At 37.8% G+C, this 20,238-nt stretch overlaps 1 protein-coding gene across 14 annotated transcripts in view; it reads right to left on the reverse strand.

The window, feature by feature from the left end:
- Positions 1-20,238, reverse strand: part of PPFIA2 (PTPRF interacting protein alpha 2) — a 484,065-nt gene that overhangs the window by 61,260 nt on the left and 402,567 nt on the right. For all 14 annotated transcript variants that reach the window (XM_043880420.1, XM_043880449.1, XM_043880465.1 and 11 more), the window contains one exon: positions 4,731-4,824. In XM_043880420.1, the coding sequence (XP_043736355.1) occupies positions 4,731-4,824 (94 nt within the window). The remainder of the gene's footprint in view (positions 1-4,730; positions 4,825-20,238) is intronic.

Below are 20,238 nucleotides of genomic sequence, written 5' to 3' on the forward strand. Positions count from 1 at the left end.
ACAATGACAATCAACTGATATTAGACATGAGTGGAAACCAAAAGATTAGTATGTTTAAAGCTTTGAGGAGAAATTATTTTAAACTAATACTTTTACAATTTTCAATTAATTTAGGTATAAAATATATTTAGAGATCTCTAAGGATATAGGAAGTTTGTCATAAACCTTTCCAACACATTTATAGAGATGGTGATATGGGAAATTAGCAGCTAAATATGTTCCAGAAGGAAAAAAAGGATAAGAAATCTGAAGAGGTATTAATACATATAATGGATATTTCTAAAGCTCTTTTTTAGGCAAAGATGCTAAGGACAAAATTTCATTTCTTTTTTGGTGAGTTCATAGCTATTGATTATAGAGTAACATATTTATGGCATCATAATGATGGAAATGCTATTTTTAAGAAGAAAATCCCATGGACGGAGGAGCCTGGTAGGCTACAGTCCAAAGGGTCACAAAGAGTCGGACACGACTGAGCGACTTCACTACACTACACAGACCTCACACTTGTACATCCTGGAAACGTGTGACTAGCGTTTCTTTCTTTCTCTGTCAAGTGACTTTAACTTGGGGTTCAGTTTTAGGAACCTCCTTTTATTTCCACATACCTAAGCCGTGTTCTAACAGCTGCATCAGTAACAAAGCTGACATTTTGATCTCTTGTTGTCTGACTCCTCTGTTTATCAGCAAATAAATTCTAAACTTTGTCAAAGAACAGAGTTTCTATTCACTGCGTACTAAAACATTAATACCAACACCAGATTCTAAGCGAAGTTCCGGGAGTTAGGGAGTCAAAGAATATTTATAAATTGAGGTTTTTGGTGAACTAGGCCATGTACATTTTTGATCTTGCAGTAGCTTCTTTTAAAAGGTGCAGTTATTTTATAGAGTTGTGTGGTTCACTTTAACTGGCCATCCTGAGAAAGAAGGTTTAGGGTTTAGTCTAAAACATTTGCTGGAGAGTTAAGAAAGGGAAATAGGTTCTTGAAGATCAGGATGGAAGGTATAAAAGGGAAGAAGTGAAGTTCTCAGGTTTAGTCTGGGGAATGGCAAAGATATTCAATTAATATTAAATTAGAAAAGATGCTTGCCATCCGCTGAAATCAAACAAAGGATGATAGAAAAGACCTCAGATATTAGTGACACATTAAGAGAACTCTGGAGAATCACAATTTTAATATGGAGACATATTGAAAATAATAAGTGACTCAATCCTTTAAGATTGGGAGAACTATATCACAAGACTACAGAAACGCTGGTCCAATTTTAAAAGGGAAGACTAGACAAATTAATGTGAAGTACCCTGAGTATTAATTGGAAGGACTGATGCCGAAGCTGAAGTTTCAATGCTTTGACTACCTGATGCGAAGAGCTGACTCACTGGAAAAGACCCTGATGCTGGGAAAGATTGAGGGCAAGAGAATAAGGGGGCGACAGAGGATGAGATGGTTGGATGGCATCATGGATTCAATGGACATGAGTTTGAGCAACCTCTGGGAGATAGTGAAGGACAGGGAAGCCTGACGTGCCGCAGTCCATGGGGTTGCAGAGAGTCAGACACATCTTAGCTACTGAACAACAGCTCAAAGAATTACAAGATGGGTTTCAGTTTGACATAATTATCATAGGTATTAACTGTATTCCATGTAAGCCTGCTGAGGAAATTTATGGAATTGAAGCTTTAAAGGAAAGTATAACAAAGATAAGATATAATAAAAATGAACCAGGCAGAACAACAATAGGTTGACTTTAGACCTTCAGGTTAGATGCTATTCTGAGGGAAGAATAGCACCAGTGTGATAATATACAACTCAGGAAGATAATACTCAACTCAATAATTTTTAAAACAGTGGATGCTTTAGCAGATCTCGTATTCTTGATTTCCTATTTCTCATCATAGGACAATAGCAAGAAATAGAAGAAAAACAAAAGGCTGCACCAGAAAGCAAAGCAAAAGCAGAACAAAGTAGGAACACAGACCTAGTAAGATGTTTTAATCTATATGACTTTAGTTGCTGGATGGTAAGTGTACCTCAAATTAGACCTTTGTCTGGGACTGCCAACATTGTAAATTTCTGAACTTTACAAGCATTTGGAATATCTTGAACGCTGCTCTCTGATTTCTCTCCCATATGGTTTTTCAAAATGTGTCATAAGTAACTTATTTAAAGATTTCTCTCAATTAAATTTAAATTCACAGATTGTCAATCAGAGATACCTGATATCTTAGTAAAGTTAAAAATAAGATTTTCCAGCTGGGCTATTTCCACAGGGAGACTAATGAAATGAATCTTTGATATGAACTTTGGTAAAGTGATCATAAGTATAAGTACTGTGTTTTGGACACATCATTTGGCTTGGTCATTGGACAGAATGTAGAAAAACAACTGATGGGAAACCATAGTCATTGCAACCATGTATGTATAGACTATAGTGTTTAAAAATTTGAAATTGTTTTCTCCATTTTTTGTGTGTGCACTTAAAAAAAAAGTACTTGAATTTTTTTTTCCATCTTGAGAGTAGATATATGAAATTTGAACACAGAAGGGTATGATTCATTGAAGCACATTTAAAGAGGATATAGTGTTTTTTAAACAAAGAACATCAGAATTGTTTAAATAAAATTTTAAATGCTTCAGAAAATTTGAGAACATGATCAAAGTTTAATCATGTAATAAGAAATGTGATAGAAGTAAAGTCTGAAACTATATCATTTAAAAATAATTTACCTTGCTTATCTTGTAAAACCCATCACATGAGGACACGTGACTTTATTAACCCAGAAACCCAGGCATGGCGCCACAGAAGGCACAGATAAGTGTTAGCACTTCCTTATATGTCTTACAAATACCGGTTGAATATCTATGCTTGTTGGTCTTTTGCTATGAGATGGTCAATAATAAGAGAGATGCTTCGGTCTTTTCACTAATTAGCAACACTTTGCCTTGTTGTATCCATTTTAACTCAAATACTATTATTCTATAGGAAATAGTTGTGCTAAGGAATGTTAGCCTTTGTTGTATTATGGTTTGTTCTTAATATTCTTCTTGATCTTCAAGACAAGGATTCTATGTACTACATTTTAAAATTAGATTTGCCAAAATGTACTTCAAAATGAAGTAATGTAGTCAAGGACAGGAAGGTCTTCAAACCAAGTCCAGAAGTTACAATCATTTTCTTACTGTGAGGATACTTAGGATTTAAGAAATAATTCTATAAGATTAATATCAAATCAATCTAACAGTGTATAAACTTAACAATTCCTAAACTTTAATTCTAAATTTGTGATTTTGTTAAGTCATGGTATAATTGGAATTTTTAACTTCAGTAGCTGTTAAAATTGACATTTAACTTGGTCTTATAAACAGCAAATGAATTATGTGAGGCATTGCCTCCATATCGCCTTATATGTAAGATGAAAACTGGCCAGATTGCCATTATTTTTAAATATTTCATTGTGGAAGAAATGAGAACTAACTTTTAAGGGAAATAAACTAAGCGCATAGCCAGGCTAAGGTTTGATTATTATTACTACTTTAGACTTAAAGCAATCTCAAATAAATACACTGGAAATCCTTTAGACTTCAAATAAATTTAATATTTAAATATATATTTTGAGTGACCAGTAATTAAAAAGGTAATACTTATTAGTATGGAATGTGATTGAGCATTTAATTGTATTCAAGAAAGAATGCTCTCAAGGTCACTTCTTTTTTCTGTATAGCATTTCTACTAAATTTAGATATATAATTAATTTTAGTAAGTAGAAAGTTAATACAACAGTTATACTAGTGGATTCTTCTATAACTTTTAAATACATTTTCTTTTCATTATTAGCAAACATCTGCAAAGCAAGTGAGAAGGGAAAATATGAGGTAAATTAATTAGCACAGTATAGCGACATGCATGCCAATAATAATGATGACTAGAGCAATCAACATACTTTCATAGGAAAGAAGGTAAATATGAAAATTACAAGCCTAACATAATAAATATTTGAGAGGGAAGAAAAGGAATAACCAACCAATAGATCCTGGAATAAAGAGAAAGTATTTGGATTTTAAAGAACATGGTCTAAAGGTGCTATTTCATCACTGAAAATGTTACTATGCATTTAAAAAATATGTTATATATAGACCCACTTGTGTCTAACAGCTGCTGAGACTCCAAAATTGCCAATTTTGCAAGTTCATTTAAATGTTCCATATTATATGTGAATGAAAAAATATACTATCAGTTTCCTGACAGATGCAAAACAATCTGCTGTGATTCTAAAATAAGTTTACATTCAATCAGTCAGAGAAACAGTCTCCTTTTAAATACTCCATTTTAAGAGGCGGTTCTTTAATTGTCATGAGAGGAAATACAAAGTTGGATGGTATACTCTCTATTTTATCATACCAGTTCAGTACTGAATTCAACTTCAAGTGGAATATTACATTATTTATAAGGCTACATTTAAATATTTTAAATATCTTTGAGTTTTGAAATAAAAGCTTTGATCTCTTAAAAAAAAACTGTTTATTTATACTAGGGGCCAAAATTGTTTAATAGTTAGATGACTATAACCATCACACTGGAGCACCAAAGAGTTTCAGGGAATACCAGGATAACACTGGCCTCGGTCTATTGTTTTGTTTCCAATTACTATGTTTTTAATTCCCCACAAACAGTGATAGGAAGTAAGTAAAAGTTAGAAAGAGAAGGGAAAAAAAAATCTCCAAACCTACTTTTTCTTCAGTCTTCTATCCTTCTCAGCTTGAGTTCCCAGTTTGCCTAACCCCAGGGACTCCTGAGCTGCAGCTTCGGTCTCCATAAAGCCTCCTGTGAAGAAGTAACCATTCGGATTAGGTTGGATACGTTGTGTCAATTCTGAAATTACATTTTTTAAAGTTTATTTGAACAACTGTTTAGTATCACATTTTTTTTTTCTTTTTTGGCTGGACATGAGTTTGAGTAAACTCCAGGAGTTGGTGATGGACAGGGAGGCCTGGCGTGCTGCGATTCATGGGGTCGCAAAGAGTCGGACACGACTGAGCGACTGAACTGAACTGAACTGTATTTCCAACTCAATATGCATCCAGTGGCATGGGTATACACATAAATACACACGGAGAGAATGAGGGGAAAAAGTACCTATAAAAAAAAAAAAGGCAGGCCATTCAATCACACCTAGTAGCAACTAATACATGTGGCCTGTACACTGAAAAACACTTACATATGTAATCTGCAAGTGTCAAGGTTTGTTTTTCTACTTTTCTTATGAAAAATGAAAAAAACTGTGCAGTGTGTAAGGTTTTTTTTCACTGTTTGAAATATTTGAAATTTTTCATGTATGATGGAATAAATGACAGCCCAATGCACAGAAACTCAAGTGTATGTCTTTTGTTCCAAATTGAGAGAAGGGAGAGATATTTGCTAAGTTAAAACTTTTTGTCTTTTGCTCTAGAACCCTCCTCTGCTCACCTGGCTGACTCCTATATCCTTCAGTACAAACCTGACTTTCAGAGCTTACTATGTTCTGGAAGGCTTTGTTTTGTTTTGTAATTTTAATCAAATACCTGAAAAAAATTCTAAATCTTTCTTCAAAAGAGCCTGGTAAGAATTGTTTTTACCAAGCAGTTCATAAACTATTTGAGGTAGCATCAGTTTCACTTGGCTTTAGGATATATATGATTTATTTATAGAACTTCGGAATAAGAGGAGAATGTAAGTGTGTTGGGCATTGAACAATTTTACAAAGCAATTATTTAGCAACTGGGATCAAGACCATCCCCATGGAAAAGAAATGCAAAAAGGCAAAACGGTTGTCTGAAGAGGCCTTACAAATAGCTGTAAAAAGAACAGAAGCAAAAAGCAAAGGAGAAAAGGACAGATATCCCCATTTGAATGCAGAGTTCCAAAGAATAGCCAGGAGAGATAAGAAACCCTTCCTCAGAGATCGATGCAAAGAAATAGAGGAAAACAACAGAATGGGAAAGATTGGAGATCTCTTCAAGAAAATTAGAGATACCAAGGGAACATTTCAGGCAAAGATGGGCTCGATAAAGGACAGACATGGTAGGGACCTAACAGAAGCAGAAGATATTAAGAAGAGGTGGCAAGAATACACAGAAATGTACAAAAAAGATCTTCACAACCCAGATAATCACGATGGTGTGATCACTCACCTAGAGCCAGACATCCTGGAATGTGAAGTCAAGTGGGCTTTAGAAAGCATCACTTCGAACAAAGCTAGTGGATGTGATGGAATTCCAGTTGAGCTATTTCAAATCCTGAAAGATTATGCTGTTAAAGTGCTGCACTCAATATGCCAGCAAATTTGGAAAACTCAGCAGTGGCCACAGGACTGGAAAAGGTCAGTTTTCATTCCAATCCCTAAGAAAGGCAATCCCAAAGAATGCTCACACTACTGCACAATTGCACTCATCTCACATGCTAGTAAAGTAATGCTCAAAATTCTCCAAGCCAGGCTTCAGCAATACATGAATCGTGAACTTCCAGATGTTCAAGCTGGTTTTAGAAAAGACAGAGGAATCAGAGATCAAATTGCCAATATCTGCTGGATCATCGAAAAAGCAAGAGAGTTTCAGAAAAACATCTATTTCTGCTTTATTGACTACACCAAAGCCTTCAACTGTGTGGATCACAATAAACTGGAAAATTCTGAAAGAGATGAGATGGGAATATCAGACCACCTGACCTGCCTCTTGAGAAACCTGTATGCAGGTCAGGAAGCAACAGTTAGAACTGGACATGGAACAACAGACTGGTTCCAAATAGGAAAAGGAGTACGTCAAGGCTGTATATTGTCACCCTGCTTATTTAACTTATATGCAGAGTACATCATGAGAAACACTGGGCTGGAGGAAGCACAAGCTGGAATCAAGATTGCTGGGAGAAATATCAGTAACCTCAGATATGCAGATGACACCACCCTCATGACACAAAGTGAAGAGTAACTCAAAAGCCTCTTGATGAAAGTGAAAGAGGAGAGTGAAAAAGTTGGCTTAAAGCTTAACATTCAGAAAACTAAGATCATGGCATCTGGTCCCATTACCTCATGGGAAGTAGATCGGGAGACAATGGAAACAGTGTCAGACTTTATTTTTGGGGGCTCCAAAATCACTGCAGATGGTGATTGCAGCCATGAAATTAAAAGATGCTTACTCCTTGGAAGGAAAGTTATGACCAACCTAGATAGCATATTAAAAAGCAGAGACATTACTTTGCCAACAAAGGTCCATCTGGTCAAGGCTATGGTTTTTCCAGTGGTCATGTATGGATGTGAGAGTTGGACTGTGAAGAAAGCTGAGTGCAGAAGAAATGATGCTTTTGAACTGTGGTGTTGGAGAAGACTCTTGAGAGTCCCTTGGACTGCAAGGAGATCCAACCAGTCCATCCTAAAGGAGATCAGTCCTGGGTGTTCATTGGGAGGACTGATGCTAAAGCTGAAACTGCAATACTTTGGCTACCTCATGCCAAGAGTTGACTCATTGGAAAAGACCCTAATGCTGGGAGGGATTGGGGGCAGGAGGAGAAGGGGACGACAGAGGATGAGATGGCTGGATGGCATCACCGACTCGATGGGCCTGAGTTTGAGTAAACTCTGGGAGTTGGTGATGGACAGGGAGGCCTGGCATGCTGCGATTCATGGGGTCACAAAGAGTCGGACACGACTGAGCGACTGAACTGAACTGAACATATCATTGTTCATAAATTATCTGTTGTAATTGAGAAATGAAAACTTAAACCTGGGCTCTGTTTTCCCTCTGCTAGTCACTGTTTGGAAAACATTAAGTCAAGGTAAATGAAAAATGCTCATTATTTTTAAGTGGGTTAAGGTATACATATGCTTTTAATTAAGAGATTTAAATTCCATTTAAGCTCAAGATTAGGTAGAGAGATTGAAGCTAATACTCTTACAAAGACTACACAAAAACATTCACCAATGTATCAGTAAGTATGTACCATTAAAGATAATTTTGCTGTAACTGTTTTTCATAATTTATTTTAGAAAATAATTTAACTACTCAATACTATTAGTTCTGGAACACCGTCATAAATAAGTTAATCTCATAGCCCAGTTATTCTGTTACTGAACTGGATAATTACAAGAAAGTGATCTTTAATTGAAACATATCGATTGCTATCTAGATCTTACTCAGGGATTCAGAGTTAGAGGAATGATATTAACTTTATTCAATTATGCACATAAGCAATTAAAACTTAAAGAACTTTATATTGTGAATGATTTTCATTATTGGTATCATTAGGGAAATCATCTACTAGTTGACTAAAGTACTCTTAGGGAATATTTTCAAATGTGGAAATTTCCACTATGCAGAATGAGTGAATATTTTCATTTTATTTTTCTCATTGGTATCCTTGCCCTACTGTACATCCATAAATTACTATTCACCATATGTAATTAACAATAAAATTGCTCTCTGGAAATATAAGTGGAAATGAATAGTGATTCACTTAAAAGTCACAAAATTCTTCATCAGTCCAGATGGGGACACAGAGATTGATGAGTAGACATATTTCATAAACAATGAGATATTCTCAACCACTATGTGGTTGGATAAATCAGGCCTTTTATTCTTCAGAGGAAAGAACATATAAATTATGATTTAAATTTTTTACATTTTAATTAGAGAAAAGAACATTTTAAAAAGTTTAATGCTCTGGAAGAGAAACAAAGAGAGCTCTATAGGAATTTTGAGAGTCCAAACTAGATCCAGAAAAAAAATAGTAGACTTTTCTTCTCACAAATACAATTCTAAAAGTAAAAGGCATGAGGGGCTTGGAAATATGCTGATCACTTCAAAATCTAATATCCTTTAAAGAAATCTGATAAAGAATTGTTGCTACATTGTGTTTGAAAATGCCAATAGAAAATGACACATAAGTCACAGTAGGCAAAATTAGTTTTAAGCAGCATGGGCTATACTCTTAAGCAGGAACAAAAGTCTACTTATGTGCACTTTTAAGCCCAAATAAAAACATTTATAGATGAGAAAAACATTCTTTCATAGCACTGATCCAGGAGTCCTATAAATCTAAGGTTCATCTCTCCAACCATCTGACCTGCTAACCGTAGGATAACCTTAGCCAAACCTTCTAATGAACTCGTTTACTCTATGAATGATTATATAAATCTGGTGAGAGTCTGTTTCAATTTTTCCTGGGCATCAGTGGACTCCCATGGCCATGAGGATTTTAGGAATATCTATTCATCTAGATCCGTGTTTTATTCATTTATCACATACAGCTATTGAATACTTGAAATATGGCTGGTCCAAATTAAGAGCTCTGAGTACAAATTATGCACAAGATTTTGAAAACATAGTGCAAGAAAGAAAATAATAAATCTACTTAATAATTTTATATTGATGTCTAGTCAAGGCTATGGTTTTTCCAGTAGTTATGTACAGATGTGAGGAGTGGACTATAAAAAAAGCTGAGCACCAAAGAATTGATGCTTTTGAACTGTGGTGTTGGAGAAGACTCTTGAGAGTCCTTGGACTGCAGGAGATCCAACCAGTCCATCCTAAAGGAGATCAGTCTCGGGTGTTCATTGGAAAGACTGATGTTGAAGCTGAAACTCCAAAGTTTGGCCACCTGATGTGAAGAGCTGACTCATTGGAAAAGACCCTGATGCTAGGAAAGATTGAAGGCGGGAGGAGAAGGGGACAACAGAGGATGAGATGGTTGGATGGTATCACTGACTCAATGGACATGGGTTTGGGTAAACTCCGGCAGTTGGTGATTGACAGGGAGGCCTGTTGTGCTGCAGTTCATGGGGTTGCAAAGAATCAGACATGACTGAGTGACTGAACTGAATTGAACATGTTGAAATGATAATTTTTCTATATTTGTTTAAATAAAAACATTATTAAACTTAATCTCACCTGTCTCTTTTTACTAACCCTCTTAATATGGCTACTAGAAAATTGAAAATTACTTATGCGACTCGTATTTGCAGCTTGCATTATATCTCCATTGTATTGGTTCTATACAGGAGACAATACCAATGTTGAGAGGGAGTGTAAATATTTGCATATGTTGGTGGGGGGAAGGGGGCAAATTTTTAGATGCCACAATGATTGCAAAGTGCAACAGATATACATTAGATAGGAGTCAAGAATTCTAAACACTCTTCAGTAAGTAGAAAATTCTTTCATTTACCCATCTTGAAATTGTAAGAATGTGCCCAATGAGAAACACTCATTCTCCAGGAGACCTCTTAGGAATATGGCGTGTGTACATACTAAGTCACTTCATCTGTGTCTGACTCTCTGTAATGCCATGGACTGTAGACGGCCAGGATTCTCTGTCCATGGGTTTCTCCAGGCAAGAATACTGGAGTGGGTTGCCATACCCTCCTCCAGGGGGATCTTCCTGGCCCACGGATCAAACTCACACCTCTTAAGTCTCCTACACTGGCAGGTGGGTTCTCTCCCACCAGCGCCACCAGGGACTCTGTGACCCCTCTGTACAGTCCATGAATTCTCCAGGCCAGAATACTGGGGTGGGTAGTCTTTCCCTTCTCCAGAGGGTCTTCCCAACCCAGGGACTCAACCCAGGTCTCCCACATTGCAGGCGGATTCTTTACCAGCTGAGCCAGAAGGGAAGCCCAGCGCCTCCTGGGAAGCGCCTAGTGATCCAGCGAGAGCATCATTAATTACACCCCACCTCACGGCATAAGCTGTTTAGGGAAAGAAGGCTTCAGTCCCATGAGTCAGTGGATACTCAGGCAATATATTGCTTATCACCTTGTCAGTGGCCCCCTAGAGGTGGCACATGCAAAAGCCCAAGGCAAAGTCCATACCCTCTATGAAGTTCTCTGGGCTTCAGGCACTCCAAAGTCTCTTTCGTGAGGTTTTTGACAACTTTGAAGTATTTGAGATGGGATCACTTTTAGGGTGTGAGGGGCCTAGTCAAATATTTCTTACAGACCCCTTTCTATACAAATATTTTGAGTAACCCAAAATTAGTGGAAATACAATCTATTGTGATCCAATCTCATGTGATACCATCTGACAGCAGGAGTGATTCAATTATTAGGCCGCCCTTCTGGAAACAAGGTCAGGTTGTTCTGGCCCAGAGCAACCCTACAGGTAGTCTCCAGGCTCCCCCAGGAATCCGGAGAACACTAGATACAGTACAGAGAAATTAGGGAGGAACAGGGACCCAAGTGCACATGCTTTGGTTGTATTAGGCATCGTGCCGACGGCACTGCCTTCCTGTCTGGTTCCATCTTAAAGGTAACAAAAAATTTGAATGCTTCTAGAGACTTGACCTGGGGCTTTCCTGTTGGCTTAGTGGTAAAGGATCTGCCTGAAATGCAAGATACCCGGGTTCATTCCCTGGGTTGGGAAGATCTCCTGGAGGAGGGCACGGCAACCCACTCTAGTCCCCTTGCCTAGAGAATCCCATGGACAGAGGAGCCTGGTGGGCTGCGGTTCATAGGGTCACACAGAGTCAGACACAGCTGAAGTGACTCAGCAGCAGCAGAGACTCGACCTACACAGGTACAGGTCTGGGGAAAGGGTGTGCTGCCAGGATAGCATCGCCAGTCCCAAGCTCTCCCAGGCACCAGAGGAAGACTTAGAGAATTTCAGGAGAGGTGCTACAAAGTATAAGATTCCCTAAGATCCAGGCTGAGGAATTGAGGAAAGGACGTGCATATGCCTAGATCTATGGATGGCTTTGTTACTGTCCAGTCGCTAAGCTGTGCTGACTCTTTGTGACCCCATGAACTGTAGCCTGCCAGGCTCCTCTGTCCAGTGGGGTATTCTAGGCAAGAATCCTCTCCAGTAGGAGAGGATTGACATTTTCTTCTCCAGGGGTACTAGATAGAGATATCTGTTCATTGGAATTGTGAAGGCAAATATCTCTTTGTTGCCTGGGCCTTAGACTCCATTGAGTATAATTTATTTCCTCTTGGCACTTGAGGTATGAATCTGTAGGAAATTCAGGCCAAGACCCACATGGCAAGGCCTCTATATCTCCATCTGTCCAGCAGAGTTCCTTGCTATCTTATTAAAAAGAAAATCTAATCCAAGAGAGATTAAGACTATAATCTGCAGCTGATCAGTAGTTCCATTTTTCATCTACTTGACCTCTCTTTGGAATGAATCCTTACTACTCATTTTGATTTTAAACACACTTGAATTTATAAATGATAACTTGTTTCATAACTCAGTCTATTAGTCCTCTGGAGGAGGCACCTAGGCACCGTGCCTGGCTCCTAAATGGCATGTAATAAATGCATTCATAACTGAACCTAAACACTGCTTTCTTCATAAGAAGACCTTTTTATTATGTAGAACATGATTCATCTCTAACTGATGCTTTGAGAATTTATATTGTATTTGCTACTTCCGTAGCATCTAGGAACAATCTGAATTTTGAGGTAAAGGCTAGCACAGCAACTCAAATTTTAAGTGTAGAAACGTGTTTGCTAAACATCATTGCTCTGATGTTGATGTTGCTTCTGCCCATTATTTTCTTATGCTGATTATAATAAATAACAGAAATCAGACCATTATGATATAATACAATCTGACAGATGACCATGAAGAGAACTGCAATTTAGCAGGCAAAAACATATCTTTGAAATGTTTTGCCTCTCATATGCATTTAAAGGAAATTTGCAAGAGTAGTTTTTATTTATTTTTTTACTCAATAATATACACATTTTATGAATCTGTAATTAGGGATACTGCCTGTATGATTTACACGTATTTCTCTGCTTTTGCCATTTTCCCACCTGCTAGGGTAATCACGTGTGCTCTGTTCATTTTTATTTATGGTCATTATTATTAGGACTCTGAAGACTTGGGTTGGTCTCTACCTGGGTGTCTCCCAGGTAGTAAATGTGTTAAAATCATGTGGGACAGATGACCTACCAGAGGTAATAAATGTATTTAGCATCACTACCTGTTCACACTCTGTTGCCATCTTCCTAACCGGGTGGCCGCCTCTGAAGCGTGGCACGGTGCGCGACTGCTCTGACTCCTCACTCTCACTTCTGCTCGGACACTTGACCCAGGTCATCGCCTTTGCGAGCCGCGCCTCCTTCAGGTTTCTGCCTCCTAACTGATGCATTTCCAGTCTCTCCACAGCTAGGCAACTTGATCCTCAATCCTTACCACTTCTCTGGCTTGATAATTTGCTTTCACACTTCACACGCCAGCCTGGTATCTACTTCCTAACTAACCATATAAAGACCCAGGTTCCTTTCCATCACATCTCCCATGGAGTTTATCCTTTCATGTGGCTTCAGTAGTTTTTTTTTTTGAGAGATAAGTCTTATTTGAAACTCAAGTTTTATACCTTTTCAATTCTAAAGGAAAACTGCACTTAGATGTTCCGAGGAGAATCAAACATATCCAGGAAGAGAAAAACTTAATAATTTGAACACTTTACTGACCTTATGTCTATATGTTCTATAAGAAAGTTTATAATATATTCTGTGATGTTTTTACTATTGTCTTGAATTGTTCTTTACTTTTTCCGCATTTATGTGTAATACCCTCAAGAAGTTATAAACTTTTTGAAGAAAAAAGTTTAATTTCATTGTTTCCAAACACATGTTCCATGAAACTATGAGCTCAGTGAAGTACTTTTTGATGGAAACAGTCCCAAGAGTATATTGTCTGGAGCACTAGCCCAGGAAGTGAGATCTGGGAACCACTGCCAAGCCTCGTACCAGTGGCTGCTTCTCCTGGATGATTGGTAAAGTCATCTATTTCTGTATAGTATACACTGTGGGTCATTACATGGTCTTTAGATATCTTCTAACTCTAAAAGTCTGTAATTTGAAATATAAAATGCATTTTCATAGTATGAAACTCATGTTACATATTTTATAAAAAGAAGAGCTCCTGGGTCTAAGGCTTAAACATCAGAGCTTCATAGATTCAGGACTACTAGGTTTGAAATAGATCTTAAAGATCATCCTGTCCAACTACCCTTCCAATTCTTGGACCCCTTTCTATAACAGTTCTTCCTACTATTTACCTAGCTTCTGCTTGATAATCTCCAGTGACTAATAACTCATTATTTCACAAGCCAGTTTGTTTGTATATAACTCTGACTCCCCAGTGTTCCCTTTCTTATTGAGATGAAGTTAGTCTTTTAACACTTTGCCTAGAGTTTTGTAGCCTTACTAAACAATGAAAAAGCCAAAGATTCTGCGTATAAGAAGCTTTTCAAATATTCATAATCAGCCATCCAGACAGGTCAGCAAGGGAATAGACTTGCCCTTCTACTGAGTTACTCCTCACATAATTTCAATTCTCCTTATCAGCTTAATATTTCCCTCCAAACTTCCTCCAAAGTTATGATATGCCTCTGAAAGTGTAGTTATCAGAGATGGATTCTATTTCCCAGCTCATGTTTTACAATAGAACAGGATGAAAAAGCCTTCTTTGATCTCAATACTGTTTGTCTATTAATGTGTCCTAAATTCATTGACTTACTAACTTTAACGTTACATGAATATCCAAACTTTTCTAGCAAAAATTGCTCCCAAGAATTACACTTTTAAAAATAGGATATTTTGGACCTTCCATGTCTCAGGTTTTTGAGGTAATCCTAAAGGAAGAACACTTATTTTTCTTTCATTTGTGACTTCTTTCCATATCACCAATCCATAAATCAGATCACTGTGCTATTGAAATATTCATGGTCACGTGACTGGGGGATGTGCTGGTCAAAAACAGTGAATCCTGATCAAGCCATTAGAAACCTGGATTCAGGGTGTCATCACCCCACTCATCCTCACTATTAAGGGAGCATTATTCACCTGGTTACAAATTCCACCTAATTTTTCCATCACTCAGGCTCCATTTTGACATCCTGTGTACAGGGCAGCCATGCATCACAGCTCACCCAAACGCCTTTCCTGTTCTATCACTGAGTAACTTTGTCAAAGAAACAAACAGGCTTTATCTGACATGGTTATTTTGTTTGTTTGTTTGTTTGTTTTTTTCCCCATCCCGATCCCCCCTCCCACCTCCCTTGACATGGTTACTTTGAACACAATTTAATTTGCTTTGCTTCAGAACAGGTTGATGTCTTTGGATAAAATTAAAAGTCAAGCCAGTCAACATTCTGATTCAGTTCAGTTCAGTTGAGTCACTCAGTCATGTCTGATTCTTTGCAACCCCATGAATCGCAGCATGCCAGGCCTCCCTGTCCATCACCAACTCCCGGAGTTTACTCAAACTCATGTCCATCGAGTCAGTGATGCCATCCAGCCATCTCATCCTCTGTCGTCCCCTTCTCCTCCTGCCCCCAATCCCTCCCAGCATCAGGGTCTTTTCAAATGAGTCAGCTCTTCGCATAAGGTGGCCAAAGTATTGGAATTTCAGCTTCAACATCAGTCCTTCCAATGAACACCCAGGACTGATCTCCTTTAGGATGGACTGGTTGGATCTCCTTGCCATCCAAGGGACTCTCAAGAGTCTTCTCCAACACCACAGTTCAAAAGCATCAATTTTTTCAGCGCTCAGCTTTCTTCACAGTCCAACTCTCACATCCATACATGACCACTGGAAAAACCATAGCCTTGACCAGATGGACCTTTGTTGGCAAAGTAATGTCTCTGCTTTTTAATATGCTGTCTAGGTTGGTCATAACTTTCCTTCCAAGGAGTAAGCATCTTTTAGTTTCATGGCTGCAATCACCATCTGCAGTGATTTTGGAGCCCCCCAAAATGAAGTCTGACACTGCTTCCACTGTCTCCCCATCTATTTCCCATGATCTGGTCCCATGGGACCAGATGCCATGATCTTAGTTTTCTGAATGTTGAGCTTTAAGCCAACTTTTCACTCTCCTCTTTCACTTTCATCAAGAGGCTTTTGAGTTACTCTTCACTTTCTGCATAAGGGTGGTATCATCTGCATATCTGAGGTTATTGATATTTCTCCCAGAAATTTTGCTTCCAGCTTGTGCTTCTTCCAGCCCAGTGTTTCTCATGATGTACTCTGCATGTAAGTTAAATAAGCAGGGTGACAATATACAGCCTTGACGTACTCCTTTTCCTATTTGGAACCAGTCTGTTGTTCCATGTCCAGTTCTAACTGTTGCTTCCTGACCTGCGTATAGGTTTCTCAAGAGGTGGGTCAGCTGGTCTGGTATTCCCATTTCTTTCAGATGACCATTACATCTACCATTGTGGGCAGGAATCCCTTAGAAGAAATGGAGTAGCCATCATGATCAACAAAAGAGTCCAAAATGCAGTACTTGGATGCAATCTCAAAAATGACAGAATGATCTCTGTTCATTTCCAAGGCAAACCATTCAATATCACGGTAATCCAAGCCTATGCCCCAACCAGTAATGCTGAAGAAGCTGAAGTTGAATGGTTCTATCAAGACCTACAAGACCTTTTAGAACTAACACCCAAAAAAGATGTCCTTTTCATTATAGGGGACTGGAATGCAAAAGTAGGAAGTCAAGAAACACCTGGAGCAACAGGCAAATTTGGCCTTGGAGTACAGAATGAAGCAGGGCAAAGGCTAATAGAGTTTTGCCAAGAGAACACACTGGTCATAGCAAACAGCCTCTTCCAGCAACACAAGAGAAGACTCTACACATGGACATCACCAGATGGTCAACACCAAAATCAGATTGATTATATTCTTTGGAGTCAAAGATGGAGAAGCTCTATACAGTCAGCAAAAACAAGGCTGGGAGCTGACTGTGGCTCAGATCATTGAACTTCTTATTGCCAAATTCATACTTAAATTGAAGAAATTGGGGAAAACTACTAGACCATTCAGGTATGACCTAAATCAAATCCCTTATGACTATACAGTGGAAGTGAGAAATAGATTTAAGGGACTAGATCTGATAGACATAGTGCATGATGAACTATGGACAGAGGTTCGTGACATTGTACAGTAGACAGGGATCAAGACCATCCCCATGGAAAAGAAATGCAAAAAGACAAAATGGCTGTCTGAGGAGGCCTCACAAATAGCTGTGAAAAGAAGAGAAGCGAAAAGCAAAGGAGAAAAGGAAAGATATAAGCATCTCAATGCAGAGTTCCAAAGAATAGCAAGGAGAGATAAGAAAGCCTTCCTCAGTGATCAGTGCAAAGAAATAGAGGAAAACATTCCAATTACTGATGCGTAATCGTGGATCCTGAGATTTAGAACCTCTGTTCCTGATTGTCTTGAGTTCAGACAATGTAGCAGGCAAAGCCCTTTTGGGCCAGAAACATACTGAAGTGTGTGTTTGTTTGCTTTTTAAATGAAAGGCTGTCTATGTTTATACACTATCCACCTTGCTAAATTCAGCATTCTTCGATGTCAGTGCATGCTTTCACCAATTTCCTAAAGTCCACAGTCAGTACTCTACACTTCACATTGGCTCATCATATGCTATTCATTCAAAAGAGGAGTAAATAAATGACTTTGGATGATCAACATTCTACCTGCCCCCACCCATAAAAATATCAGTTCTCTTGGGCTTCCATGTCCTCTTGTCAATGCCTCTTTTCTGGTTGAAGTTTTGCTTTTCAAGTAAGAAGCTAGAGGCAAAAGTGTTTTGGAATAGTTGCGCTTATTTGCATATTTTGTTCAAATACATTAAATCTTTGTTTTATTCATTTTCTTTAAACTTAAATAACTAAACAAAAATAATAAAAATAAGAATTTTATAATTCCCCTTTTGACCTGGACAGTTTTTTCAATTATCACTTTATCTTGGTTAGTGCCTTTTTGGACACTGTTCTTACTTATCTATGACATTCAACTATATCTGTCATTCACAAAGATACAACTTATGCAAAAAATCTTTTAGAATCTGTTTTTAGGAAGAGGTCACCTATTTTAGGTATACTGCTTAAGTTTACATCATCATAAATATAATTGTGAGTTTGTTACATTCCTCAAATTTCTTTGATAATATCCAGCTTTGATGTCCTAACCAGTCTTCCATGTTGGTTAAGATTGAACTTGTTTCTAGAATTTTATGTGTGGAAGTCAGGACATGGAAGGTTGTAATGTGACTGACAGATGAGGAAGGAAAAACTCACTTAAGCTTGGATGATACAGGTAGGGAAAAATAAGTCAATATTTAGGGAAGATGGCAGGATCAAGTAATGACTTTTAAAATGAAGATTAGATATGAGCATGTTTAAACATTTATGGAAACAACAGAGATGCATTGCATCTGGATGCATAAATCAGGGGGCAAAACTGTAGTCACTGGGCTGTTAAGTCTTTTATAACCTGCTATATAGCCCAGGAAACTCTACTCAGTACTCTGTATTGATCTATATGGGAGAATAATCTAAAACTGAATGGATATATGTAGACATTTAACTGATTCTCTTTGCTGTAGAGCAGAAACTAACACAACATTATAAATCAACTATACCTCTAATAAAAGCTAATCTAAAAAATGTATGTTATTACATCCTGAATCTACGCTATACTCTAGGAAGTAAGCAGAGATATTTATTGGCCTGCTTTTTCCATGTCTCTCAATGAGATCATTAAACCTTTCCTTTTTTTGGTCATCTTTTCATTTAGGGGTTTGTAATATAGAAAGAAATTGAGAGAAAATCAAACAAAAAAGAGAGACAGAAACTAAAACCAGATCCCCAAGTCTGCTAAAACAATATTCCCTCTGTCAGGACACTCTCCCCAAATTCATCTGTGACCTTCAAGGAGACAAGGCTCATAAACATGTTTTATCGTTTTAAATCCTTTATCTGTAAAGTATTTTTAGCTTTATTCAAATGCTTTCCAGTGTGCTGCTTCCTTTGACTTTTAGAGTTTCCACATTTATACTGCCTCTGATAGTAGCATATTCATAAAAAATAGATCTATGTATATTGAACTGGAGGCTCCATGGTTAGCAGTTATCAATGTGGTCACATTGACTGATCCATCACATCTGACGTTCACTTTATTACCTTAGCTTTTCAGACTGTATATAACAATCTACAGGGTGAATAACACCCCCTTTACAAACATTCTATTCTGTGAATTACTAAGAATTTCTCCTTTGTTGCTTGTCAAATCTGACAGAATTGAGTGAACATTTTCATAGTTTTATTTCGAAAGTTTTCTTCCTCTGTACCACATTTCATTTAAATGCATCTTTACGTTTCTTTGCCTTTATGAGCTAAACTCTTCAAGAGTTCTAAGTCCTGGGACACGGTCCAAAACTTCAAATTTGGTTCTTTGACACCATCATCCCTCTACCATATTACTTTCCATGGCATCATCTTCTATCTCCTATTTCTATTTTCATTGATAAAAGAATATTGGCACAGTGCTCCCATGTCTGAATTTTCTAGATCAAGTTATTAAAATCATGATCATTAGAGATGTTTCCCTAATTCCTTCTAATGTGTCAATCAGTAGCACCAAGTGGCAAGCCCTGGATTTGGTTAAGCTTTCACGGTCTTCCCCTCACAACGGCGATGCCCGTTTTTCAGGACAAAAGTAAACTTGAGTCTATATTCCTCCACCAAAGCACAAGTGGCAGCAGGGACCATTTCTTCATGAAAACAAAAGAAAACATGATTTACTGAAACTTACTAGTGCCTGTGTTTTCTTCTTATTTTCTCAAGTATTATATCCAGCAAAGACCTTTATTTTTTGGTTTCTACAGGAACTCTGTTTCACCCTCAGGGCCGCTTTTCTCTAGCTCCTGAAGGGTAGATTTTTGCCTTTGTCTCCCTCATCAGCTTTGTAGTTCTCACTCCGCTACGGTCACTGGCCTTGTTTATACTCCATTGTTCTACATAGCAAAGCAAAACTGCTCAGAACTCAGAAATCTCAGGTCTACAGTGTGATCTTGAAAAACAATTGCTATTTTCTGATTTGGAAGGAGTTGATAAGAACATAATTGTAATTGATTCTCTTCCCATCTCATCTGTTCTAACATAGAGACACACAGTCACTGAAAACGAGTAAAAAGGCTACGTTTCTAGAAGCTTTTATATTTTTGTAGGCTTTAAATTATATCCTAGATATTTTTATTTTGACCATAAATAGTTGTCAAGGGAAACAGATTTTTAAAATAATGTCTTGTGCACATTTTATATCCCCCCAAATAACCACCTTCTTTTAGCCTAAAAGGGTCCTTTCCTGAGAAAGAGAAACCCAAGGAACATTCTGGTCTTCTGTTGAGTGACAGTCACAGAGCTGACTGCCCATGTGTTACGAAGACGGCTGTCCTACGGCTTCCCATGCTTTT

The sequence above is a fragment of the Cervus elaphus genome, chromosome 3 (assembly GCF_910594005.1).
Source record: "Cervus elaphus chromosome 3, mCerEla1.1, whole genome shotgun sequence".
NCBI classification, from domain to species: domain Eukaryota; kingdom Metazoa; phylum Chordata; class Mammalia; order Artiodactyla; family Cervidae; genus Cervus; species Cervus elaphus.